The sequence below is a fragment of the Scomber scombrus genome, chromosome 7 (assembly GCF_963691925.1).
Source record: "Scomber scombrus chromosome 7, fScoSco1.1, whole genome shotgun sequence".
Classification (NCBI taxonomy): Eukaryota; Metazoa; Chordata; class Actinopteri; order Scombriformes; family Scombridae; genus Scomber; species Scomber scombrus.
This window is the reverse complement of record NC_084976.1, coordinates 31,672,000-31,696,594: the sequence shown is the minus strand read 5'-3', so window position 1 is coordinate 31,696,594 and position 24,595 is coordinate 31,672,000. Positions and strand designations below refer to the sequence as shown.

Below are 24,595 nucleotides of genomic sequence, written 5' to 3'. Positions count from 1 at the left end.
ATACTTTCCTCTCCAGGCTTCTCTGTGAGCTTCACTATAAGTTTGTTTGTTTTCTTCAAGCTGAATCAGTCTGAGAGTTTTCATCATGTCAGCTGATCAGAACCTGGACCAGATGTTTACCAACAACACAGAAAAGAACACGACCGGAGCTCAGGACTGGACTCAGGTCAGTTTACACAGAGACAGTGATGCTAAGTTACTCAGTACATTTACTATAGTTAGAGGTACTAGTACTTTACTGTAGTACAGTTTGAGGTACTTGTACTTTACTGTAGTACAGTTTGAGGTACTTGTACTTTACTGTAGTACAGTTTGAGGTACTTGTACTTTACTGTAGTACAGTTTGAGGTACTTTTACTTTACTGTAGTACAGTTTGAGGTACTTTTACTTTACTGTAGTACAGTTTGAGGTACTTGTACTTTACTGTAGTACAGTTTGAGGTACTTGTACTTTACTGTAGTACAGTTTGAGGTACTTGTACTTTACTGTAGTACAGTTTGAGGTACTTTTACTTTACTGTAGTACAGTTTGAGGTACTTTTACTTTACTGCAGTACTTTTACTGTAATACTGCATACTACATCGCTCATAATACTGCAGTACTTTTACTGTAATACTGCATACTACATCGCTCATAATACTGCAGTACTTTTACTGTAATACTGCATACTACATCGCTCATAATACTGCAGTACTTTTACTGTAATACTGCATACTACATCACTCATAATACTGCAGTACTTTTACTGTAATACTGCATACTACATCGCTCATAATACTGCAGTACTTTACTGTAATACTGCATACTACATCGCTCATAATACTGCAGTACTTTTACTGTAATACTGCATACTACGTCGCTCATAATACTGCAGTACTTTTACTGTAATACTGCATACTACGTCGCTCATAATACTGCAGTACTTTTACTGTAATACTGCATACTACATCGCTCATAATATTGCAGTACTTTTACTGTAATACTGCATACTACATCACTCATAATACTGCAGTACTTTTACTGTAATACTGCATACTACATCACTCATAATACTGCAGTACTTTTACTGTAATACTGCATACTACATCACTATAATACTGCAGTACTTTTACTGTAATACTGCATACTACATCGCTCATAATACTGCAGTACTTTTACTGTAATACTGCATACTACATCACTCATAATACTGCACTACTTTTACTGTAGGAGGATATGGAGTACTTTTTTCCACCACTGGAGACACAGGGATGTGGAAGTATTCAGAGTCTTCATTAGGACACAGTAGTATTTCCACAGGTTAGAAGTACTCAGTTACAAGTTAAAGCACTGCATTGTTTTATGAAGTCATTGTAGAACTTGAACTCTTCAGCTCAGAAATCAGTTTGAACCTGAGAGTCTGAGTTTGATGGATGAAGTGAAGCTGTGTGTTGAAGCAGGTTTCAGTCGCGTCTTCAGACTCTTTCTTCTTCTTCTTCTCCTTTCAGACTCAGGTCTTATGTTCTGTTCTCTCTCTCTTTGGGGTTTTTTGTTTGTCTTCTCTATTTTTAAACACTTTCACTCTCAACATCTGCAAATGCAACAAAAGCCCAGATTTATCAAAACCTAAAAATACTCTGAGACTGAGATGTATGAAGCATCTGACTCTGAGTCTCAGTGAGGAAGATGATTCTGTCGCTGTTTCACTTCACTCAGAGACACAAAGGAGGTATGATGATGACGTTATAGTTCTAGTTCACAGATATAAAGACGTCATTCAGCCTCCATAGTTATAAAATAAATGGGGAAATGATTGTTTTTCTGTGGCCTCAATAAATAATAAGACTTACTTCATGATTCTGTGTTCACTCTCTCTCATAAAGACAGATACGGTTAGAGGTACTTGTACTTTACTGTAGTACGGTTAGAGGTACTTGTACTTTACTGTAGTACAGTTTGAGGTACTTGTACTTTACTGTAGTACAGTTTGAGGTACTAGTACTTTACTGTAGTACAGTTTGAGGTATTTGTACTTTACTGCAGTACAGTTTGAGGTACTTGTACTTTACTGTAGTACAGTTTGAGGTACTTGTACTTTACTGTAGTTCACACTCTCTCTCATAAACTGCCTGAGGTGACAGCAGTGATGTCACAGTCAGCAGTGATGTCACAGTCAGCAGTGATGTCACAGTCAGCTGATCTCTCCTGTCTGCAGGTGTATGAAGCCGTCCGGTGGATCCAGCTGACCATGGCTCTGCTCAGGTCAGTAAATCACCACCGATAATAATACTGTGACTCAGACAATAGATGGAGGAAAATGTTCTACTGCTACTAACAGAAATACTCATTATATTCATAAAGCATTATTTAAAAATGATCTTAAATACCTAAAAACACACTAAAGGCAGGCAGGATATTAGTCCAACACACAGTATTTATCACTAATTACACTAATAGCATTTAACCCACCTGTTGTCCTCGAGTCAAGGAAGGGAGGGAGGAAGAAGGAAGGAAAGGAGGGAAGGGAGGAATGAAGGAGGGAAGGACGGACAGAAGGAGAGAACGAGGGAGGAAGGACAGACGGAAAGAAGGAAGGGAGGAAGGTAGGAAGGAAGGAAGGAAAGATGGAAGGATGGAAGGCAGGAAGGGAGGAAGGATGGAAGGGAGGAAAGAAGGAAGGGAGGAAGGAAAGAAGGAAGGAAAGAAGGAAGGAAAGAAGGACAGAGGAAAGAAGGAAGGAAAGAAGGAAGGAAAGAAGGACAGAGGAAAGAAGGAAGGGAGGAAAGAAGGAAGGAAGGGAGGAAAGAAGGAACAGTCAAAAAAGACAGGGTTAATTTGACCCGGGAGAACGACACGAAGGTTAAATAAACACATAATATTGTCCTCAGCATGTGAAATGAATAGACGTCCTTTTTAATGTCTGTTATGTGATTGGCAGCATTCTGGGCTCAGGCTCCATCATCGCCTGTGTGATGTCACAGAGACTCAGCCGCACGCCAGAGGTCAGCGTGTTTCTGCTCACTCAGACAGTTTCTAACATTTTCTACCTTTTAGTCTCACGAGCAGGAGTTGAATTGAAAGTTCTGCTGTGTGTGTTTGTGCAGCTGCAGCCGCTGTTCCTGCTCAGTGTGTCCGACCTGCTGCTCGCTCTCTGCTGGCTCATCGGAGCTGCTCTGTTCTCTCAGCGCTGCAGCAGCCTGAACTCACACTGCTATCACCTGCACACTGTGGAGCAGGTAACTACACACAGCACTGCACTCTGGAGCCAAAACCTGGTTTATCTTATTAATCTGTGCTGTAGACCTTCGTTATTGTCCAAAAACTCTTAAAAAACACATCAATGAGCCAAACCGCTGGACTGGGTCAGATATTGATATATCAGCAGATAACTTTATATATACACAATATGCAAAAACACAACTTTTTTTTATATCAAACTTCAGACAGCATAAACACTGATACCGATATATCTGTGATAGGCCGACATCAGCTGATAATGTCGGTTGACCAACATATCGGCCAGGCTCTAGTTTGTATATAATATAACTAATTTGCAACAGAGGACAACAGATAATGTGTTTGAAAAAAATGGCTATGTCACTGTTTCAATGAGCAAGAGTCTGAATCTTTGCTTGTCAATCAAATCTGATGCAATATTTAGAGAAATAGTCAACAAGTGAAAGTAAGCTGGACAATGGAGGTCAGTCAGTTATGAAATGCAGAGGAGTCTGTGGGACTTTTGAGCTTTTTCATTAACAATGGGATACAATGTGGGATTTCCTTAATCTAAAAACAAACCTTAAAATAACACAAAATAAGGAACAACAATAAGGGAACTATAATATTAATGTCAGTTTGGATCCGCAGCTGGAAAATATCAACTTCCTCCTTTAAAGAGTAACTGAACTAGAAAACTTCAGCAGGTTTTTACTAGAAAACACAAAACCTGCTGTAATATTGTACATCACACGTCTGAAGAAACGCATTTCTGCACATTATTAACCTTTGTGTCGTCCTCCCGGGTCAAATTGACCCCGTCTGTTTTGACTGTTCATTCTTTTCTCCCTTTTCTTCCTTCCTTCTGTCCTTCCTTCCTCCCTCCCTCCTTCTTTCCTTCCCTCCTTCCTTCCTTCCTTTCTTCCTTCGTTCGTTCCTTCCTTCCTTCCTTCTTTCCCCCCTCCATCCTTTCCTTCTTCCTCCCTTCCTTCCTTCCTCCCTCGTTTCCTTCCTTCTTCCTCCCTTCCATCCTTCCTTCCTCCCTCTCTTCCTTCCTTCTTCCTCCCTTCCATCCTCCCTTCCTCCCTCCCTTCCTTCCTTCTTTCTCCCTTCCTTCCTTGACTCGAGGACAAGAGGAGGGTTAAACATACATTCAGACATTTAACTCACATATTAACAACATGAACATAAATAAAAACAAATTTATGCTGATTTCAGTCAGTTTTGTGCTCTGAAACATCAGATTTACTCACATTTAGGTTTTTATAAGGCTGGAAAAAGTCCAGAGGTAGATGTCAGGGGAGTGTTGGACACAGGTGCAGCTAATGGTCATTAAAAATCTAAATGTGCTCCCTCCTACCAGCTCAGGGATTGGAGGATTGATGTGCTTCCTACAAACTGTTTTCACTGAACAAACAAAAGTGATTTTCTTGCTGCTGGAAAAGCAAATAAACTGCAGCCTTGAATTTTTTCTTACTTTAATGTTCTGCTTCATGATAAAGTCAGTGTTTTGTAGACTTCAAGCTTCTTGAACTCAAACAGTTTGAGGACAGCAAAGAAGGAAGTGTTTTAGGTGGATTCCCATATCACGAGCTGAACCCGGGCCACCAAGGTGAAAACCTGGAATCCTGACTGCTAGACCATATAGGACCTGGTTTCACATCCTCAGAGCAGTTTTATTGGTTTATTAAAGGTTATTTTAGTTCACCAAACTGTTGTGCCTCCAATTTCCTTATTTTATGGCAAATATGAATGATGTCCTGTTTAGTGTTCATGTCCCATATGGTCTAGCGGTCAGGATTCCTGGTTTTCACCCAGGCGGCCCGGGTTCAACTCCCGGTATGGGAACATAATTTGCTCTTAACAATCAGGTAAAGTAAAGTTCACAGGAATTGAGTGCCCAAAGCATGTCAAACAGTGCTAGATACTTCAGCTCTAAGTACAGAAACCAATGCTCTCGTACATCAGAGCAGGACTATAGTTGTATATTGTATAAAATCAGAAATCACAATGTTAGCTGGCTGTATGAGACAGTATTATCACTCAGCATGAAACTACGTATGTATTCAGTCACTGAAAACCAACTTAAACAATTCTAGATCACCACTGATTGATGTAGACATTGCTATACCAGGAGTTGAACCCAGGCCTGCTGAGGGAAAACCAGGAATCCTGACAGCTAGACCATATGGGACATAAAAAATAAAAGAAGAGGACATTGGTCATATTTATCTGAAAATCATGAAATTAGGACTTCCATATACTGAAATAACTATTAATATATCAAGAAAGCTGCTCTGATAGCATGAAAGCAGGTCCCGTATGGTCTAGCGGTCAGGATTCCTGGTTTTCACCCAGGCGGCCTGGGTTCAACTCCCGGTATGGGAATGTCTACATGTACCTGGTAACCTGACCATATAGAACCTGGTTCACAGAGTTGCAAAGGACTTGTTATTACTTTTGTCATGGGATGATGACTTGATCATTTATAATGAAGCGCACAATAGTCGAGCAGAATGCCAAGAAAGCAGCTCTCAGGACTTCTGACTAAGTCCCATATGGTCTAGCGGTCCTGGTATAGCAATGTCTACATCAATCAGTGGGGATCTAGAATTGTTCAAGTTGGTTTTCAGTGACTGAATACATACCTAGTTTCATGCTGAGTGATAATACTGTCTCATACAGCCAGCTAACCTTGTGATTTCTGATTTTATACAATATACAACTATAGTCCTGCTCTGGTGTAAACAAGAGCATTTGTTTCTGTACTTAGAGCTGAAGTATCTAGCACTGTTTGACACGCTTTGGGCACCCAATTCCTGTGAACTTTACTTTACCTGATTGTTAAGAGCAAAGTGTGTTCCCATACCGGGAGTTGAACCCGGGCCGCCTGGGTGAAAACCAGGAATCCTGACCGCTAGACCATATGGGACCTGATCTTAGTTTCTCAGAGCAGCTTTATCACTTTGCTAAGGACTTGTTACGTCTCTTATCTTTGGATGAGTTGATAATTCTCTGGCAGCCATCCTAAACTCTGGTCATACCCCCGTATTGTCTAGCAGGCAGGATTTCTAGTTTGTACTGATTTTACCACTGAAGCCTGCTTTAGTTTGTGGTATTACTTATAGAATTGTTTTTTCCCAAGATGGGTGTCAATGTTTAATAAACGTCAGCTCTGAATTAAAGTTGTGAGCTTTCCTACCGTTGATTTTAAAAGGCAAAGATAGAGGGAGACATGTGACTTGTTCCCATACTGGGAGGTGAACCCAGGCCCCAGGTGAAACCAGGAATCCTGACCGCTGGACCATGTGGGATAAAGTCACATTTGCCATAAAATAATGAAATAAGAATTATATATTATACTGAGTGATAATACTGTCTCATACAGCCAGCTAACCTTGTGTTTTCTAATTTCATACACTATACAACTATAGTCCTGCTCTGGTGTACAAGAGCATTTGTTTCTGTACTTAGAGCTGAAGTATCTAGCACTGTTTGACATGCTTTGGGCACCCAATTCCTGTGAGCTTTACTTTACCTGATTATTAAGAGCAAATGAGGTCAATATCCAATATGTTCCCATACCGGGAGTTGAACCCGGGCCGCCTGGGTGAAAACCAGGAATCCTGACCGCTAGACCATATGGGATATAAACCTAGATAGGACATTGGTCATATTTGCCATAAAATAATGACATTAGGATTATAATAGTTTTGTTTTGAACATGGGAGCAGGTCTTATATGGTGTAATGGTCAGAATTCCTGGTTTTCACCTGGGTTCAACTCCTGGTATGGGAAGGTCTGTTCACCTTTATCTTGTTTTATTTACAACTGAAACATAGTGTAAGTAATTACAGAAGTACTCTTTCACATAGTGGGAGTTGAAGCCTCTGGTGGCTTTTAGTGAAACTGCGGTTTAACACACTAAATTCAAGAAACCAGGATTCCTGACTGCTAGACTATAAGGGACCTGGATTCAGACACTGAGAGAAGCTTTCTTGGGTTGCTAACAACTTGAGAACTCAGTTATCTCAGGATAGGATGTTATCTCCCGACTGTGATTTAATGATCTTGGGGCAGCCATGACCACTTTCTTTTATGTAGTTGAGACCTCATGAGAGTGGTCATCCTGAGATAACACACTTCAAAAGTTACTCAGTTGGTTTTCAGTGACTGAATACATATGTAGTTTCATGCTGAGTGATAATACTGTTTCATACAGCCAGCTAACTTTGCGATTTCTGATTTTATACAATATACAACTATAGTCCTGCTCTGGTGTAAACAAGAGCATTTGTGGCTGTACTTAGAGTTGAAGTATCTAGCACTGTTTGACATGCTTTGGGTACACAATTACTGTGAGCTTCACTTTACCTGATTGTTAAGAGCAAATTATGTTCCCATACCGGGAGTTGAACCCGGGCCGCCTGGGTGAAAACCAGGAATCCTGACCGCTAGACCATATGGGACTTGATCTCAGTTTCTTAGAGCAGCTTTCTTGTCTTTTAGTAACATTTAAAGTGTGTTATCTCAGGATGACCACTCTCATGAGGTCTCAACTACTTTAAAGCCAGTGGTCATGGCTGCCCGAAAATCATTAAATCACAGTCACAAGATAATAACATCCTATCCCGAGATAATTGAGCTCACAAGTTGTTAGCAACCCATGAAAGCTGTTCTCGGTGTCTGAAACCAGGTCCCATATGGTCTAGCAGTCAGGAATCCTGCTTTCTTCTGTTCTCTTTAACTTTAGCTAACAGCAAAAGTTAGTGTGTTAAACTGCGGTTTCACTAAAAGTAACTGGAGGCTTCAACTCCCAGTATGTGAAAAAGTACTTCTGTAATTCCTTAAGCTGTAAATAAAACAAGACAAAAGTGAACTGACATTCCCATACCGGGAGTCGAACCCAGGCCACCTGGGTGAAAACCAGGAATCCTGACCGCTAGACCATATGGGACCTGGTTTCTTGATCTCAGAGCAGCTTTATTGTCTTCTAGTGACTTTCAACCTGAGATATCTGAGCTCACAAGTTATGGCAACCCAAGAATGCTGCTCTCAGTGTCTGAAACCAGGTTCCATATGGTCTAGAAGTTAGGCTTCCTGGTTTCTTCTGTGCTTTTAAAATTTTGCTTAAGAATAGCTATCCGCAGAATTTTGTGTATTAAACTGTAGTTTCACTAAATGCCACCAGATGTTTCAACTCCCAGTATGTCAGGCATGTCCAAACTAGTCCATAAAGGGCTGTGTGCCTGCAGATTTTTGTTACAACCAAGAGCTCAAGATTTGCTCAATCAACTGACTGAAGACTGATATCAGTTGGTTAAAGGAGTTGAGCCTGGTGTGCTCCTGCTTGGATGGACTGACTATGTGCAGCCACATGGTCCTTTATGGAATAGTTTAAACACCTCCAGTCTCATGGTACAATTATCTCTCCCTTCAGGTATGAATCTTAATGAGAAATACATAGAAACTTCTGACAATGGCTTGGAACATCCCTCTAAAGGATGTGTAATGTGGCACATGCAATTTAGTTCCCATAACGGGAGTCGAACCCGGGCCGCCTGGGTGAAAACCAGGAATCCTGACCGCTAGACCATATGGGACTTAGTCAGAAGTCCTGAGAGCTGCTTTCTTGGGATTCTGCTCGACTCTTGTGAGCTTTGTTATAAAGGATCAAGTCATCATCCCTAGATGAAAGCCCTAACAAGTCCTTTGTAACTCTGTGAACCAGGTTCTATGTGGTCAGGTTACCAGGTGCATGTAGACATTCCCATACCGGGAGTTGAACCCGGGCCGCCTGGGTGAAAACCAGGAATCCTGACCGCTAGACCATATGGGACTTGATCTCAGTTTCTTAGAGCAGCTTTCTTGTCTTATAGTAACATTTAAAGTGTGTTATCTCAGGATGAAAACTCTCATGAGGTCTCAACTACATTAAGGACAGTGGTCATGGCTGCCCGAAAATCATTAAATCACAGTTACAGTACTTAGAGATAATAACATCCTATCCCGAGATAATTGAGCTCACAAGTTGTTAGCAACCCATGAAAGCTGTTCTCAGTGTCTGAAACCAGGTCCCATATGGTCTAGCAGTCAGGAATCCTGCTTTCTTCTGTTCTCTTTAACTTTAGCTAATAGCAACATTTAGTGTGTTAAACTGCAGTTTCACTAAAAGTAACTAGAGGCTTCAACTCCCAGTATGTGAACAAGTACTTCTGTAATTCCTTAAGCTGTAAATAAAACAAGACAAAAGTGAACTGACATTCCCATACCGGGAGTCGAACCTGGGCCACCTGGGTGAAAACCAGGAATCCTGACCGCTAGACCATATGGGACCTGGTTTCTTGATCTCAGAGCAGCTTTATTGTGTTCTAGTGACTTTCAACCTGAGATATCTGAGCTCACAAGTTATGGCAACCCAAGAATGCTGCTCTCAGTGTCTGAAACCAGGTTCCATATGGTCTAGAAGTTAGGCTTCCTGGTTTCTTCTGTGCTTTTAAAATTTTGCTTAAGAATAGCTATCCGCAGAATTTTGTGTATTAAACTGTAGTTTCACTAAATGCCACCAGATGTTTCAACTCCCAGTATGTCAGGCATGTCCAAACTAGTCCATAAAGGGCTGTGTGCCTGCAGATTTTTGTTACAACCAAGAGCACAAGATGTGCTCAATCAACTGACTGAAGACTGATATCAGTTGGTTAAAGGAGTTGAGCCTGGTGTGCTCCTGCTTGGATGGACTGACTATGTGCAGCCACATGGTCCTTTATGGAATAGTTTAAACACCTCCAGTCTCATGGTACAAATATCTCTCCCTTCAGGTATGAATCTTAATGAGAAATACATAGAAACTTCATCTGACAATGGCTTGGAACATCCCTCTAAAGGATGTGTAATGTGACACATGCAATTTAGTTCCCATACCGGGAGTCGAACCCGGGCCGCCTGGGTGAAAACCAGGAATCCTGACCGCTAGACCATATGGGACTTAGTCAGAAGTCCTGAGAGCTGCTTTCTTGGGATTGTGCTCGACTCTTGTGAGCTTCGTTATAAATGATCAAATTATCATCCCAAAATGAAAGCCACAACAAGTCCTTTGCAACTCTGTGAGCCAGGTTTTATATGGTCAGGTTACCAGGTGTATAGAGACATTCCCATACCGGGAGTTGAACCCGGGCCGCCTGGGTGAAAACCAGGAATCCTGACCGCTAGACCATATGGGACCTGCTTTCTTGACCTCAGAGCAGCGTTCTTGATATATTAATAGTTATTTCAGTATATGAAAGTCCTAATTTCATAATTTTCAGGCAAATATAACCAATGTCATCTTCCGTGTTTATGTCCCATATGGTCTAGCTGTCAGGATTCCTGGTTTTCTCTCAGCTGGCCTGGGTTCAACTCCTGTTATAGCAATGTCTACATCAATCAGTGGTGATCTAGAATCTTTCAAGTTGGTTTTCAGTGACTGAGTACTTAAGTAGTTTCATGCTTAGTTCATCCAACTATAGTCCTGCTTCGGTGTAAACAAATAGAAGAGCATTTGTTTCCATACTCAGAGTTGAAGTATTTAACACTGTTTGACATGCTCTGTGAGCTTTACTTTACCTGATTGTTAAGAGCAAAGTATGTTCCCATACTGGGAGTTGAACCCGGGCCGCCTGGGTGAAAACCAGGAATCCTGACCGCTAGACCATATGGGACTTGATCTCAGTTTCTTAGAGCAGCTTTCTTGTCTTATAGTAACTTTTAAAGTGTGTTATCTCAGGATGAAAACTCTCAAGAGGTCTCAACTACTTTAAAGCCAGTGGTCATGGCTGCCCGAAAATCATTAAATCACAGTCACAAGATAATAACATCCTATCCCGAGATAATTGAGCTCACAAGTTGTTAGCAACCCATGAAAGCTGTTCTCAGTGTCTGAAACCAGGTCCCATGTGGTCTAGAAGTTAGGCTTCCTGGTTTCTTCTGTCCTGTTTAACTTTAGCTAACAGCAAAAGTTAGTGTGTTAAACTGCAGTTTCACTAAAAGTAACTGGAGGCTTCAACTCCCAGTATGTGAAAAAGTACTTCTGTAATTCCTTAAGCTGTAAATAAAACAAGACAAAAGTGAACTGACATTCCCATACCGGGAGTTGAACCCAGGCCGCCTGGGTGAAAACCAGGAATCCTGACCGCTAGACCATATGGGACCTGGTCTCAGGATCTTAGATAAGGTTTCATGTCTTCTAGTAACTTTTAAAGTGTGTTATCTCAGGATGAAAACTCTCATGAGGTCTCAACTACTTTAAAGCCAGTGGTCATGGCTGCCCGACAATGACTAAATCACAGTCACAAGATAATAACATCCTATCCCGAGATAATTGAGCTCACAAGTTGTAAGCAACCCATGAAAGCTGTTCTCGGTGTCTGAAACCAGGTCCCATATGGTCTAGCAGTCAGGAATCCTGCTTTCTTCTGTTCTCTTTAACTTTAGTTAACAGCAAAAGTTAGTGTGTTAAACTGCGGTTTCACTAAAAGTAACTGGAGGCTTCAACTCCCAGTATGTGAAAAAGTACTTCTGTAATTCCTTAAGCTGTAAATAAAACAAGACAAAAGTGAACTGACATTCCCATACCGGGAGTTGAACCCGGGCCGCCTGGGTGAAAACCAGGAATCCTGACCGCTAGACCATATGGGACCTGGTTTCTTGATCTCAGAGCAGCTTTTTTGTGTTCTAGTGACTTTCAACCTGAGATATCTGAGCTCACAAGTTATGGCAACCCAAGAATGCCGCTCTCAGTGTCTGAAACCAGGTTCCATATGGTCTAGAAGTTAGGCTTCCTGGTTTCTTCTATGCTGTTTAACTTAGCTTAAGAATAGCTATCCGCAGAATTTTGTGTGTTAAACAGTAGTTTCACTAATTGCCACCAGATGTTTCAACTCCCAGTATGTCAGGCATGTCCAAACTAGTCCATAAAGGGCTGTGGGCCTGCCGATTTTTGTTACAACCAAGAGCACAAGATTTGCTCAATCAACTAACTGAAGACTGATATCAGTTGGTTAAAGGAGTTGAGCCTGGTGTGCTCCTGCTTGGATGGACTGACTATGTGCAGACACATGGCCTTTCATAGAGTAGTTTAAACATCTCCGGTCTCATGGTACAATTATCTCTCCCTTCAGGTATGAATCTTAATGAGAAATACATAGAAACTTCATCTGACAATGGCTTGGAACATCCCTCTAAAGGATGTGTAATGTGACACATGCAATTTAGTTCCCATACCGGGAGTCGAACCCGGGCCGCCTGGGTGAAAACCAGGAATCCTGACCGCTAGACCATATGGGACTTAGTCAGAAGTCCTGAGAGCTGCTTTCTTGCGATTCTGATCGACTCTTGTGAGCTTCGTTATAAATGATCAAATTATCATCCCAAAATGAAAGCCATAACAAGTCCTTTGCAACTCTGTGAACCAGGTTCTATGTGGTCAGGTTACCAGGTGCATGTAGACATTCCCATACCGGGAGTTGAACCCGGGCCACCTGGGTGAAAACCAGGAATCCTGACCGCTAGACCATATGGGACCTGCTTCATGCTATCAGAGCAGCTTTCTTGATATATTAATAGTTATGTCAGTATATGAAAGTCCTAATTTCATTATTTTCAGGCAAATATGACCAATGTCCTCTTCTGTGTTTATGTCCCCTTCTGTGTTTATGTCCCATATGGTCTAGCTGTCAGGATTCCTGGTTTTCCTTCAGCTGTCCTGGGTTCAACTCCTGGTATAGCAATGTTTACATCAATCAGTGGTGATCTGATTGTTCAAGTTGGTTTTCAGTGAATGAATACATAAGCCTATTCATATAGTTTAATACTTACTCATACAGCCAGCTAACTTTGTGATTTCTGATTTTATACAATATACAACTATAGTCCTGCTCTGGTGTAAACAAGAGCATTTTTTTCTGTACTTAGAGTTGAAGTATCTAGCACTGTTTGACACGCTTTGGTCACTCAATTCCTGTGAGCTTTAGTTTACTTGAGTGTGAAGAGCAAAGTATGTTCCCATACCGGGAGTTGAACCCGGGCCGCCTGGGTGAAAACCAGGAGTCCTGACCGCTAGACCATATGGGACCTGCTTTCATGCTTTCAGAGCAGCTTTCTTGATAAATGAATAGTTATTTCAGTATAAGAAAAGTCCTAATTTCATCATTTTCAGGCAAATATGACCAATGTTCTCTTTTGTGTTGATGTCCCATATGGTCTAGCTGTCAGGATTCCTGGTTTTCTCTCAGCTGGCCTGGGTTCAACTCCTGTTATAGCAATGTCTACATCAATCAGTGGTGATCTAGAATCTTTCAAGTTGGTTTTCAGTGACTGAGTACTCATGTAGTTTCATGCTGAGTTTATACAACTATAGTCCTGCTCTGGTGTAAACAAATAGAAGAGCATTTGTTTTCATACTCAGAGTTGAAGTATTTAACACTGTTTGACATGCTTCGGGCACTCAATTCCTGTGAGCTTTACTTTACCTGATTGTTAAGAGCAAAGTATGTTCCCATACCGGGAGTTGAACCCGGGCCGTCTGGGTGAAAACCAGGAATCCTGACCGCTAGACCATATGGGACCTGGTCTCAGGATCTTAGATAAGGTTTCATGTCTTCTAGTAATTTTTAAAGTGTGTTATCTCAGGATGAAAACTCTCATGAGGTCTCAACTACTTTAAAGCCAGTGGTCATGGCTGCCCGACAATGATTAAATCACAGTCACAAGATAATAACATCCTATCCCGAGATAATTGAGCTCACAAGTTGTTAGCAACCCATGAAAGCTGTTCTCAGTGTCTGAAACCAGGTCCCATGTGGTCTAGAAGTTAGGCTTCCTGGTTTCTTTTGTCCTGTTTAACTTTAGCTAACAGCAAAAGTTAGTGTGTTAAACTGCAGTTTCACTAAAAGTAACTGGAGGCTTCAACTCCCAGTATGTGAACAAGTACTTCTGTAATTCCTTAAGCTGTAAATAAAACAAGACAAAAGTGAACTGACATTCCCATACCGGGAGTTGAACCCGGGCCACCTGGGTGAAAACCAGGAATCCTGACCGCTAGACCATATGGGACCTGTTTTATTGATCTCGGAGCAGCTTTATTGTGTTCTAGTGACTTTCAACCTGAGATATCTGAGCTCACAAGTTATGGCAACCCAAGAATGCCGCTCTCAGTGTCTGAAACCAGGTTCCATATGGTCTAGAAGTTAGGCTTCCTGGTTTCTTCTGTCCTGTTTAACTTTAGCTTAAGAATAGCTATCCGCTGTATTTTGTGTGTTAAACTGTAGTTTCACTAAATGCCACCAGATGTTTCAACTCCCAGTATGTCAGGCATGTCCAAACTAGTCCATAAAGCGCTGTGTGCCTGCAGATTTTTGTTACAACCAAGAGCACAAGATGTGCTCAATCAACTGACTGAAGACTGATATCAGTTGGTTAAAGGAGTTGAGCCTGGTGTGCTCCTGCTTGGATGGACTGACTATGTGCAGCCACATGGTCCTTTATGGAATAGTTTAAACACCTCCAGTCTCATGGTACAATTATCTCTCTCTTCAGGTATGAATCTTAATGAGAAATACATAGAAACTTCATCTGACAATGGCTTGGAACATCCCTCTAAAGGATGTGTAATGTGACACATGCAATTTAGTTCCCATACCGGGAGTCGAACCCGGGCCGCCTGGGTGAAAACCAGGAATCCTGACCGCTAGACCATATGGGACTTGATCTCAGTTTCTTAGAGCAGCTTTCTTGTCTTCTAGTAACTTTTAAAGTGTGTTATCTCAGGATGAAAACTCTCAAGAGGTCTCAACTACTTTAAAGCCAGTGGTCATGGCTGCCTGAAAATCATTAAATCACAGTCACAAGATAATAACATCCTATCCCGAGATAATTGAGCTCACAAGTTGTTAGCAACCCATGAAAGCTGTTCTCAGTGTCTGAAACCAGGTCCCATGTGGTCTAGAAGTTAGGCTTCCTGGTTTCTTCTGTCCTGTTTAACTTTAGCTAACAGCAAAAGTTAGTGTGTTAAACTGCAGTTTCACTAAAAGTAACTGGAGGCTTCAACTCCCAGTATGTGAAAAAGTACTTCTGTAATTCCTTAAACTGTAAATAAAACAAGACAAAAGCGAACTGACATTCCCATACCGGGAGTTGAACCCGGGACGCCTGGGTGAAAACCAGGAATCCTGACCGCTAGACCATATGGGACCTGGTCTTAGGATCTTAGATAAGGTTTCATGTCTTCTAGTAACTTTTAAAGTGTGTTATCTCAGGATGAAAACTCTCATGAGGTCTCAACTACTTTAAAGCCAGTGGTCATGGCTGCCCGACAATGACTAAATCACAGTCACAAGATAATAACATCCTATCCCGAGATAATTGAGCTCACAAGTTGTAAGCAACCCATGAAAGCTGTTCTCGGTGTCTGAAACCAGGTCCCATATGGTCTAGCAGTCAGGAATCCTGCTTTCTTCTGTTCTCTTTAACTTTAGCTAACAGCAAAAGTTAGTGTGTTAAACTGCGGTTTCACTAAAAGTAACTGGAGGCTTCAACTCCCAGTATGTGAAAAAGTACTTCTGTAATTCCTTAAGCTGTAAATAAAACAAGACAAAAGTGAACTGACATTCCCATACCGGGAGTTGAACCCAGGCCGCCTGGGTGAAAACCAGGAATCCTGACCGCTAGACCATATGGGACCTTGTTTATTGATCTCAGAGCAGCTTTTTTGTGTTCTAGTGACTTTCAACCTGAGATATCTGAGCTCACAAGTTATGGCAACCCAAGAATGCCGCTCTCAGTGTCTGAAACCAGGTTGCATATGGTCTAGAAGTTAGGCTTCCTGGTTTCTTCTATGCTGTTTAACTTAGCTTAAGAATAGCTATCCGCAGAATTTTGTGTGTTAAACAGTAGTTTCACTAATTGCCACCAGATGTTTCAACTCCCAGTATGTCAGGCATGTCCAAACTAGTCCATAAAGGGCTGTGGACCTGCCGATTTTTGTTACAACCAAGAGCACAAGATTTGCTCAATCAACTAACTGAAGACTGATATCAGTTGGTTAAAGGAGTTGAGCCTGGTGTGCTCCTGCTTGGATGGACTGACTATGTGCAGACACATGGCCTTTCATAGAGTAGTTTAAACATCTCCGGTCTCATGGTACAATTATCTCTCCCTTCAGGTATGAATCTTAATGAGAAATACATAGAAACTTCATCTGACAATGGCTTGGAACATCCCTCTAAAGGATGTGTAATGTGACACATGCAATTTAGTTCCCATACCGGGAGTCGAACCCTGGCCGCCTGGGTGAAAACCAGGAATCCTGACCGCTAGACCATATGGGACTTAGTCAGAAGTCCTGAGAGCTGCTTTCTTGGGATTCTGATCGACTCTTGTGAGCTTCGTTATAAATGATCAAATTATCATCCCAAAATGAAAGCCATAACAAGTCCTTTGCAACTCTGTGAGCCAGGTTCTATATGGTCAGGTTACCAGGTGCATGTAGACATTCCCATACCGGGAGTTGAACCCGGGCCGCCTGGGTGAAAACCAGGAATCCTGACCGCTAGACCATATGGGACCTGCTTCATGCTATCGGAGCAGCTTTCTTGATATATTAATAGTTATGTCAGTATATGAAAGTCCTAATTTCATTATTTTCAGGCAAATATGACCAATGTCCTCTTCTGTGTTTATGTCCCATATGGTCTAGCTGTCAGGATTCCTGGTTTTCCTTCAGCTGTCCTGGGTTCAACTCCTGGTATAGCAATGTCTACATCAATCAGTGGTGATCTGATTGTTCAAGTTGGTTTTCAGTGAATGAATACATAAGCCTATTCATGTAGTTTAATACTTACTCATACAGCCAGCTAACTTTGTGATTTCTGATTTTATACAATATACAACTATAGTCCTGCTCTGGTGTAAACAAGAGCATTTTTTCTGTACTTAGAGTTGAAGTATCTAGCACTGTTTGACACACTTTGGTCACTCAATTCCTGTGAGCTTTAGTTTACTTGAGTGTGAAGAGCAAAGTATGTTCCCATACCGGGAGTTGAACCCGGGCCGCCTGGGTGAAAACCAGGAATCCTGACCGCTAGACCATATGGGACCTGCTTTCATGCTCTCAGAGCAGCTTTTTTGTGTTCTAGTGACTTTCAACCTGAGATATCTGAGCTCACAAGTTATGGCAACCCAAGAATGCCGCTCTCAGTGTCTGAAACCAGGTTGCTTATGGTCTAGAAGTTAGGCTTCCTGGTTTCTTCTATGCTGTTTAACTTAGCTTAAGAATAGCTATCCGCAGAATTTTGTGTGTTAAACTGTAGTTTCACTAATTGCCACCAGATGTTTCAACTCCCAGTATGTCAGGCATGTCCAAACTAGTCCATAAAGGGCTGTGGGCCTTGTTTTTGTTACAACCAAGAGCACAAGATTTGCTCAATCAACTAACTGAAGACTGATATCAGTTGGTTAAAGGAGTTGAGCCTGGTGTGCTCCTGCTTGGATGGACTGACTATGTGCAGACACATGGCCTTTCATAGAGTAGTTTAAACATCTCCGGTCTCATGGTACGATTATCTCTCCCTTCAGGTATGAATCTTAATGAGAAATACATAGAAACTTCATCTGACAATGGCTTGGAACATCCCTCTAAAGGATGTGTAATGTGACACATGCAATTTAGTTCCCATACCGGGAGTCGAACCCGGGCCGCCTGGGTGAAAACCAGGAATCCTGACCGCTAGACCATATGGGACTTAGTCAGAAGTCCTGAGAGCTGCTTTCTTGGGATTCTGATCGACTCTTGTGAGCTTCGTTATAAATGATCAAATTATCATCCCAAAATGAAAGCCATAACAAGTCCTTTGCAACTCTGTGAGCCAGGTTCTATATGGTCAGGTTACCAGGTGCATGTAGACATTCCCATACCGGGAGTTGAACCCGGGCCGCCTGGGTGAAAACCAGGAATCCTGACCGCTAGACCATATGGGACCTGCTTCATACTATCAGAGCAGCTTTCTTGATATATTAATAGTTATGTCAGTATATGAAAGTCCTAATTTCATTATTTTCAGGCAAATATGACCAATGTCCTCTTCTGTGTTTATGTCCCATATGGTCTAGCTGTCAGGATTCCTGGTTTTCCTTCAGCTTTCTGTACTTAGAGCTGAAGTATCTAGCACTGTTTGAAATGCCTTGGTAACTCAATTCCTGTGAGCTTTACTTTACCGGATTGTTAAGAGCAAAGTATGTTCCCATACCGGGAGTCGAACCCGGGCCGCCTGGGTGAAAACCAGGAATCCTGACCGCTAGACCATATGGGACCTGGTCTCAGGATCTCAGAGCAGCTACCTTGTATTCTAGTAACATTTAAAGTGTGTTATCTCAGGATGACCACTCTCATGAGGTCTCAACTACATTAAGGACAGGGGTCATGGCAGCCCATACATCATTAAATCACAGTCACAAGATAATAACATCCTATCCTGAGATAACTGAGCTCACAAGTTATTAGCAACCCAAGTAGTTGGCTGTTTGAGACAGTATTATGACTCGCATGAAACTACATTAAGATTTTTATGTGTTCACTCAATACCTAAATAAATGCAGATCATTATTAATTAATCCTTATTTACAAATTATCATGGGTATGTTGACATTCCCATACCGGGAGTTGAACCCGGGCCGCCTGGGTGAAAACCAGGAATCCTGACCGCTAGACCATATGGAACCTGGTTCCAGGATCTCAGAGCCTGTGTTCTTGTCTTCTAGTAACTTTTGAAGTGTGTTATCTCAGGATGACCACTCTCATGAGGTCTCACCTACATTAAGGACAGTGGTCATGGCTGCCCATACATCATTAAATCACAGTCACAAGACAATAACTTCCTATCCTGAGATAACTAAGCTCACAAGTTATTAGCAACCCAAGTAGTTGGCTGTTTGAGACAGTATTATGACTCACATGAAACTACATTAAGATTCTTATGTGTTTAGTCACTCAATACTTAAATAATTGTAGATTATTAATTAATTAATCCTTCTGACACATTATCACGTGTATGTTGACATTCCCATACAGGGAGTCAAACACGGGCCACCTGGGTGAAAACCAGGAATCCTGACTGCTAGACCATATGGGACCTGGTTTCATGCTTTTAGAATAGCTTTCTTGATATATAAATAGTTATTTCAGTATATAAAACTGTTTTAATTCTAATTTAATTATTTGATGGCAAATATGACCAATGTGGAACACTAGTTATTTGAAATCAATTATTTAAAGGTGACATTATATTGGGTTTATTGGAAATCTTGGTAGTAGGGTATCGCTTCATATTTGTCAATAGATGAAGTCAAACTTTTACTTGAGGAACACCAAAGACGGATGTGTGGACAACCATTTTCATCCTTCTTTTCCTGTTGTTCTATGTCTCTGAAGTATGTGAATACTTTGAGTATTGCTCCTTTTGGTCCCATATCAGGATTTAAGCTGAGTTCACATTCTCCTCAGATGATCCCATTTCCACAGTTAGGGAATCATTCTTCTGACTTCAGTATGCTAAGGAGCTTTTGAGCTGTAAATGTGTTGTATTTTATCCAAGTCTTGTTGCTGCATCAGTACATTCCCCAAAACCACTACAATATTGATTTGTCTAAGTTGTTATCAGGGTGAAAATTTGAAGTGGTGCACTACATAAAGCAGTAAGTGGTAAACACTCAGAAACAGCAGAACTGTCCTTTAAAAGTCATCAGCAGATACTGTTTACTTGCTGGTTGCTTATTCATTGTTGTCATGTTTGGTTGACTGCTGAAATGTTGATTCTACAATAAAAAAGATCCACTAATTCAATTGACCCGATCCTGTCTGGTGTCCACAACTGATGTTGAACTGGGTCAGTCCAGGATGAAACAGAGCATCAGAACCAGGACAGATATATTACGAGGGACAGAAAAACAATCCTGACCTACATTCATTGTTCAGAAGCAGCGATCTCTTGATCAGCTGCTGGTTTTCTCCTTTTGTCTCTTCTCAGTGGGATGTTCACTGTTAACGTGACAAGAGACTTCCCATTTAGGAAACAAGTGCAGTGAAAATGATCGACCTTCACTAACCTGCTGTCTGTCTTTGTTGGTTCAGGTTCTGTACATGGCCTCCTTCTTCTACACACTCAACTACGTGTGGAACCTTTACAAAGGAATCAGGGAGAAGTTCTACAGCTGCATGAATGGAAATCCTGTTTGGGTACAAACTAACACACATCGATACTTAGCTTAATTTAAATACCTTAAATACAACCACACACATACGAAGAACAAACCACAAAAAAATCAGATATAAACATGAACTTAGACATGAAAGCCACCTGTTTACAGTGATGGAAAGTACCCACATCTCAGAGGGAAATATTGTACTTTCTACTCCACTACATTTATTTGACAACTTTAGTTACATTTCAGATGCAGATTTGACACAATGGATAATATAACAAGCTTTTAAAATACAACACATTGTTAAAGATGAAACCAAAAAGCAGTGTGTAGTCGGCTCACATTTCAGATGTCTATGAGTTGTTAACAGCTCCACCAAATACAGATTTTTCCCTCTAAACTTCTCACATGCTTTAATTTCAATAAATGTTCAAATGATCCAATATTTCAGCAAAAATCAAAGATTAGAGAAAAAGTCCAAACACTGAAAACACATTTGTGTATCAGAACGTAGTTTTTTCTTCTTTCCTCTTCCATTAATCATCTCATCACCCCTCACATTTATCTGCTGACCCTTTGGAGGGACCCCACCCCTAGCCTGGGAACCACTGGACTAAACTAGCTAACTGTATATATAGTTGCCATAAAATCTAATACAGATAATCGCATTTTTGTGTGACTTTAAATTTGCTGCTAAATTAACTTTATCTTTTTTTGTCACCAGTTTTCCAACAGAGTGAGCACTGCCGGCAAAATCACTGCGTTGCTTTCAGGGTGAGTACAAACGTGTTCTGCAACTGTTTAACCTTCATGTCGTCCTCCCGGGTCAAATTGACCCCGTCTGTTTTGACTGTTCCTTCTTTCCTCCCTCCCTCTTTCTCTCGTTTGTTCCTTCCTCTCTCTTTCCTCCCTTCCTTCTTTATTTCCCTCCTTCCCTCCTTCCTTTCCCTTTCCTCTGTCCTTCTTTCCTTCCTTCCTCCCTTCCAATTTTCCTTTGTCCCTCTCCTCCCTCTTTCCTTGTTTCCTCCCTCCCTCCTACCTTCCTTCCTTCCTTCTTCGCTCCTTTCCTTCCTTCCATCCTTGACTCAAGGACAACAGGAGGGTAAAAACAGAAACACTAATTTAACCCTCCCCTGTAGTAACTCAATCTAAAAAACATTGAACGCGTGTCTTGAATTGTGTGAAAACTGTCCGCTCTGTGTTTGCAGTGCGATTCCTGTTTTGCTGATGACACCGGTGTTTATACAAGGAAACATCAGCGAATGCCAAGCCAACTTCAGTGAGCCCTACAGGTGAATCTCCACAGGTTCTACCATCAAAATGAAGGCAAACCTGTTGAAAAATACTTTTAAACAATATTTGATTTTTTTGTGTGTGTCCCTCATCGTACACTTTACCACCAGGTGTCTGCTGATGCACACCGGAGCGCTGTACCTGACCTCAGAGCACCAGCAGCCAATCGGAACCTGCAGACTGCTGTACACCTACAGCATCTCCATCTTCCTCACCACTTTCTTCCTCACACTCATCGGCATCCTGGTGAGTTTACACAAGATTAGAGTCAAATTCCTCTTGCTGTTTGTTCTGTGTCGGTATCAGCTTGTCAGTCACCTGTAAAGCACGTTGAAACGCTGAACAAAAGCTGCTGTGCAAATCCATTTCAACATGAATCAAGTATGACTCGAGGAAAAATGGGCAGTTTCTCGAGTGTGTTATCACTCGGGACTTCTACGTCTTTTAATGCCAAGTTATTCTACTCTGAGCAGGATCACATCTGGTGTTTTAAGAGGTTAAAAGTTTAAAATGTTCATTTTCAAAGCTGAGATCAAACATGTCTCCTTTGATTTATGAGGAGAGCAGTGTGACAAGACTCTCCTCCACTTCTTGTAGCACTTCTTCAAATCATTATTATTATATATTATATTATATATTACATTTTTACTTCTTGTGTGCATTATTCTTGTATTGTTTACATTTGTTCTGTTTAACTATCGGCCTGTCAGCTTCAACTGCACTCACTTGTATGAAAGCTTCTATAAGTCTTGAACCTGCAGACAATTATTAACTCTCTTAATCTGCCTTTTCTTTTTTTTTTTAATCTATGGAGTTTGGTGCTACAAAGCGATCAATGCTTTCACTCACAGCTTCTCTTCTCCTGCACCAGGTGCTAATGGGAAAAGCCCGTCATATCTACCGGCGTGTCGTGACATCAAATGGTTACCTCGGCAACGAGCAGCGGGCCTCCTTCCGTGTGTTGGACCACCGGATGCTCCTGTACCCGATGATCTTCGTCCTCTGCTGGGGTCCAGGTTTGTCCTCTTGTTGATGGATCACCATGGTAACCAGACAGCTGAGACAGGAGTTACGATGTTTCTGGTTAACGTGTCAGTTTTTCTTCAACGTGAATCTGTGTCTGTGTTGTCTCCTCAGCGGTCGGTCTGGCGTTTCTGCGTGTGGTGAAACCCTCCGCAGGTCAGGGCAGGGAGGGGGTCGTCCTCTATATATCACAGGTCAGCGTCTGTAAACATGTGAAGTTTCAGTTTTATGCCATTAAGTAAACGTGGCACTTACGAACACTGAATATACGCAAACATAAGTTACAAATATGAATTTTGGCCTCAAAAGTGTCACACTGAAGTTACATATACATATAAACAGCTTTTAAAAGCCAAATTTTACATCTGTGACCTCATTCATAAATTCTCCATCAGTCATTAATAAATGTTTGATTAATCTTATGGAGAAAAAAAGACATTCATAATCACTATTTTATGACCCAGGGGAACATTTTATACAATATGAAGAATACATCATGTTTTAATGCTAATTTTTCAATTTTTTAAATAAACACAAGTCGAATTTGTACATTTGCAAATGTAAAAATTTAAGAATGATGCATTTTATTTCTATTTTCATATACTGTGGGTCACATTAGGAAAAGTCTGGCTAAAAGAAATGTGTAAACAGTGTTTTTATAGCTCTCAAACATAAAAATGGGCCAAACAGTATGTAAGGGATAAAAAAAAAGGAAGAATCACTTCAGCTGCACAAATTTGTATAATTTTGCTTCTTTTTTTTTTATACCTCTACAATCTATTAAAATTGAGTTGTGATGAGGGGTCACGGGGTCATAACACAAAAAAGTTTGGTAACAAAATGTAAAACCAGAGGTGGAAAGTAACTAAGGACATTTACTCAAATACTGTACTTAAGTTTTTCTTGTAATGAAGGATTTTAATAAATAAGATCTGTTCACTTCTTCCAGCATAAAAAAGTGAAATGATCCTTTAAAATGTGTTGAAATGTGTTGCTAATTGTTTTTTCTTTTCTCCTCAGGCTTTCACCTCAGCTTCTCAGGGTTTCCTCAACTGTCTGGTTTATGGATGGACGCGTGGACTTCTCCGCAGAGCCGGCAGGACGGCTTTATCTCGAGACGTGGACACTCAGACGCCTCTGCTGCGATCACAGAAGACAAGAAACTACAAGACTCTGTGCACCACCGGCTGAAAGAGAGAGAGAGGGGGGGGGGGGGGGGCAGAGAGAGAGAGAGAGAGAGAGAGAGAGAGAGAGAGAGACAGACAGAGCGCGAGCGAGCAGGTGTTTGTTGTCATCTGCAGCAAAGACATGAAAACAGTGAGAGGGGAAACACCGGGTCTGCGTCTCTGCAGAGGACCAAGCCTTCCACCACTGATCCTGAACCAGTGAGGCGAGAAAAAGGGAAGAAGAAGAAGGAAGGGGAGTTTACGCCAAGAGGAAGAGCGAGAAAGAAAACAGGATTTGAAAGAGAGACTCGGCTTCATTCAGTCTGAACTGACAACAAACCTCACACAGGTGGTTCAGGTTGGAAATATGGTCACACGCCCCCTGGTGGTCTGACTGTGTAGTGCACGTGGACTATGTGACGGAGTCTCAGCATGAAGGACAATGACCTTTTACTGTGTGTGTGTGTGTGTGTGTGTGTGTGTGTGTGTGTGTGTGTGTGTGTGTGTGTGTGTGTGTTTGTACAGTAGGTATGTGCAGTGTTTGTATTTCTTGAGGCAGCAAAATTATGTGTATTCAAATAAAAATGGAAATAAGTATAAAAATCTTGTTTTTGTTTTTATTACACGTTTAAATTTAGGATATTGTTAAAGTGTTCATCAGTAAGGAAACGCAGCTTTTTTTTTTTAC

At 41.3% G+C, this 24,595-nt stretch overlaps 1 protein-coding gene and 29 non-coding genes across 30 annotated transcripts; 3 read left to right on the top strand and 27 right to left on the bottom strand.

The window, feature by feature from the left end:
• Window positions 1–112: 112 nt before the first annotated feature.
• Window positions 113–23,932, top strand: tmem116 (transmembrane protein 116). Its single transcript, XM_062423209.1, has 11 exons — window positions 113–166; window positions 2,196–2,242; window positions 2,919–2,982; window positions 3,085–3,216; window positions 20,355–20,459; window positions 21,150–21,199; window positions 21,634–21,717; window positions 21,829–21,964; window positions 22,590–22,734; window positions 22,856–22,935; window positions 23,762–23,932. Exons 1-11 carry the CDS (start codon window positions 113–115, stop codon window positions 23,930–23,932), a joined length of 1,068 nt encoding a protein of 355 aa, XP_062279193.1.
• Window positions 4,973–5,044, top strand: trnae-uuc (transfer RNA glutamic acid (anticodon UUC)). The gene has a single exon. It is a non-coding gene; the product is annotated as a tRNA-Glu (tRNA).
• Window positions 5,513–5,584, top strand: trnae-uuc (transfer RNA glutamic acid (anticodon UUC)). The gene has a single exon. It is a non-coding gene; the product is annotated as a tRNA-Glu (tRNA).
• On the bottom strand, window positions 6,057–6,128 carry trnae-uuc (transfer RNA glutamic acid (anticodon UUC)). Its single transcript has one exon. It is a non-coding gene; the product is annotated as a tRNA-Glu (tRNA).
• On the bottom strand, window positions 6,773–6,844 carry trnae-uuc (transfer RNA glutamic acid (anticodon UUC)). Its single transcript has one exon. It is a non-coding gene; the product is annotated as a tRNA-Glu (tRNA).
• On the bottom strand, window positions 7,594–7,665 carry trnae-uuc (transfer RNA glutamic acid (anticodon UUC)). Its single transcript has one exon. It is a non-coding gene; the product is annotated as a tRNA-Glu (tRNA).
• Window positions 8,082–8,153, bottom strand: trnae-uuc (transfer RNA glutamic acid (anticodon UUC)). The gene has a single exon. It is a non-coding gene; the product is annotated as a tRNA-Glu (tRNA).
• trnae-uuc (transfer RNA glutamic acid (anticodon UUC)) lies at window positions 8,728–8,799 on the bottom strand. Its single transcript has one exon. It is a non-coding gene; the product is annotated as a tRNA-Glu (tRNA).
• trnae-uuc (transfer RNA glutamic acid (anticodon UUC)) lies at window positions 8,964–9,035 on the bottom strand. Its single transcript has one exon. It is a non-coding gene; the product is annotated as a tRNA-Glu (tRNA).
• trnae-uuc (transfer RNA glutamic acid (anticodon UUC)) lies at window positions 9,460–9,531 on the bottom strand. The gene has a single exon. It is a non-coding gene; the product is annotated as a tRNA-Glu (tRNA).
• On the bottom strand, window positions 10,109–10,180 carry trnae-uuc (transfer RNA glutamic acid (anticodon UUC)). Its single transcript has one exon. It is a non-coding gene; the product is annotated as a tRNA-Glu (tRNA).
• On the bottom strand, window positions 10,345–10,416 carry trnae-uuc (transfer RNA glutamic acid (anticodon UUC)). Its single transcript has one exon. It is a non-coding gene; the product is annotated as a tRNA-Glu (tRNA).
• Window positions 10,822–10,893, bottom strand: trnae-uuc (transfer RNA glutamic acid (anticodon UUC)). The gene has a single exon. It is a non-coding gene; the product is annotated as a tRNA-Glu (tRNA).
• trnae-uuc (transfer RNA glutamic acid (anticodon UUC)) lies at window positions 11,310–11,381 on the bottom strand. Its single transcript has one exon. It is a non-coding gene; the product is annotated as a tRNA-Glu (tRNA).
• trnae-uuc (transfer RNA glutamic acid (anticodon UUC)) lies at window positions 11,798–11,869 on the bottom strand. The gene has a single exon. It is a non-coding gene; the product is annotated as a tRNA-Glu (tRNA).
• Window positions 12,446–12,517, bottom strand: trnae-uuc (transfer RNA glutamic acid (anticodon UUC)). The gene has a single exon. It is a non-coding gene; the product is annotated as a tRNA-Glu (tRNA).
• Window positions 12,682–12,753, bottom strand: trnae-uuc (transfer RNA glutamic acid (anticodon UUC)). The gene has a single exon. It is a non-coding gene; the product is annotated as a tRNA-Glu (tRNA).
• trnae-uuc (transfer RNA glutamic acid (anticodon UUC)) lies at window positions 13,232–13,303 on the bottom strand. The gene has a single exon. It is a non-coding gene; the product is annotated as a tRNA-Glu (tRNA).
• Window positions 13,725–13,796, bottom strand: trnae-uuc (transfer RNA glutamic acid (anticodon UUC)). The gene has a single exon. It is a non-coding gene; the product is annotated as a tRNA-Glu (tRNA).
• Window positions 14,213–14,284, bottom strand: trnae-uuc (transfer RNA glutamic acid (anticodon UUC)). The gene has a single exon. It is a non-coding gene; the product is annotated as a tRNA-Glu (tRNA).
• Window positions 14,862–14,933, bottom strand: trnae-uuc (transfer RNA glutamic acid (anticodon UUC)). The gene has a single exon. It is a non-coding gene; the product is annotated as a tRNA-Glu (tRNA).
• trnae-uuc (transfer RNA glutamic acid (anticodon UUC)) lies at window positions 15,350–15,421 on the bottom strand. Its single transcript has one exon. It is a non-coding gene; the product is annotated as a tRNA-Glu (tRNA).
• trnae-uuc (transfer RNA glutamic acid (anticodon UUC)) lies at window positions 15,838–15,909 on the bottom strand. Its single transcript has one exon. It is a non-coding gene; the product is annotated as a tRNA-Glu (tRNA).
• Window positions 16,486–16,557, bottom strand: trnae-uuc (transfer RNA glutamic acid (anticodon UUC)). The gene has a single exon. It is a non-coding gene; the product is annotated as a tRNA-Glu (tRNA).
• On the bottom strand, window positions 16,722–16,793 carry trnae-uuc (transfer RNA glutamic acid (anticodon UUC)). The gene has a single exon. It is a non-coding gene; the product is annotated as a tRNA-Glu (tRNA).
• trnae-uuc (transfer RNA glutamic acid (anticodon UUC)) lies at window positions 17,253–17,324 on the bottom strand. Its single transcript has one exon. It is a non-coding gene; the product is annotated as a tRNA-Glu (tRNA).
• Window positions 17,898–17,969, bottom strand: trnae-uuc (transfer RNA glutamic acid (anticodon UUC)). The gene has a single exon. It is a non-coding gene; the product is annotated as a tRNA-Glu (tRNA).
• Window positions 18,134–18,205, bottom strand: trnae-uuc (transfer RNA glutamic acid (anticodon UUC)). Its single transcript has one exon. It is a non-coding gene; the product is annotated as a tRNA-Glu (tRNA).
• Window positions 18,466–18,537, bottom strand: trnae-uuc (transfer RNA glutamic acid (anticodon UUC)). Its single transcript has one exon. It is a non-coding gene; the product is annotated as a tRNA-Glu (tRNA).
• On the bottom strand, window positions 18,873–18,944 carry trnae-uuc (transfer RNA glutamic acid (anticodon UUC)). Its single transcript has one exon. It is a non-coding gene; the product is annotated as a tRNA-Glu (tRNA).
• Window positions 23,933–24,595: the final 663 nt, after the last annotated feature.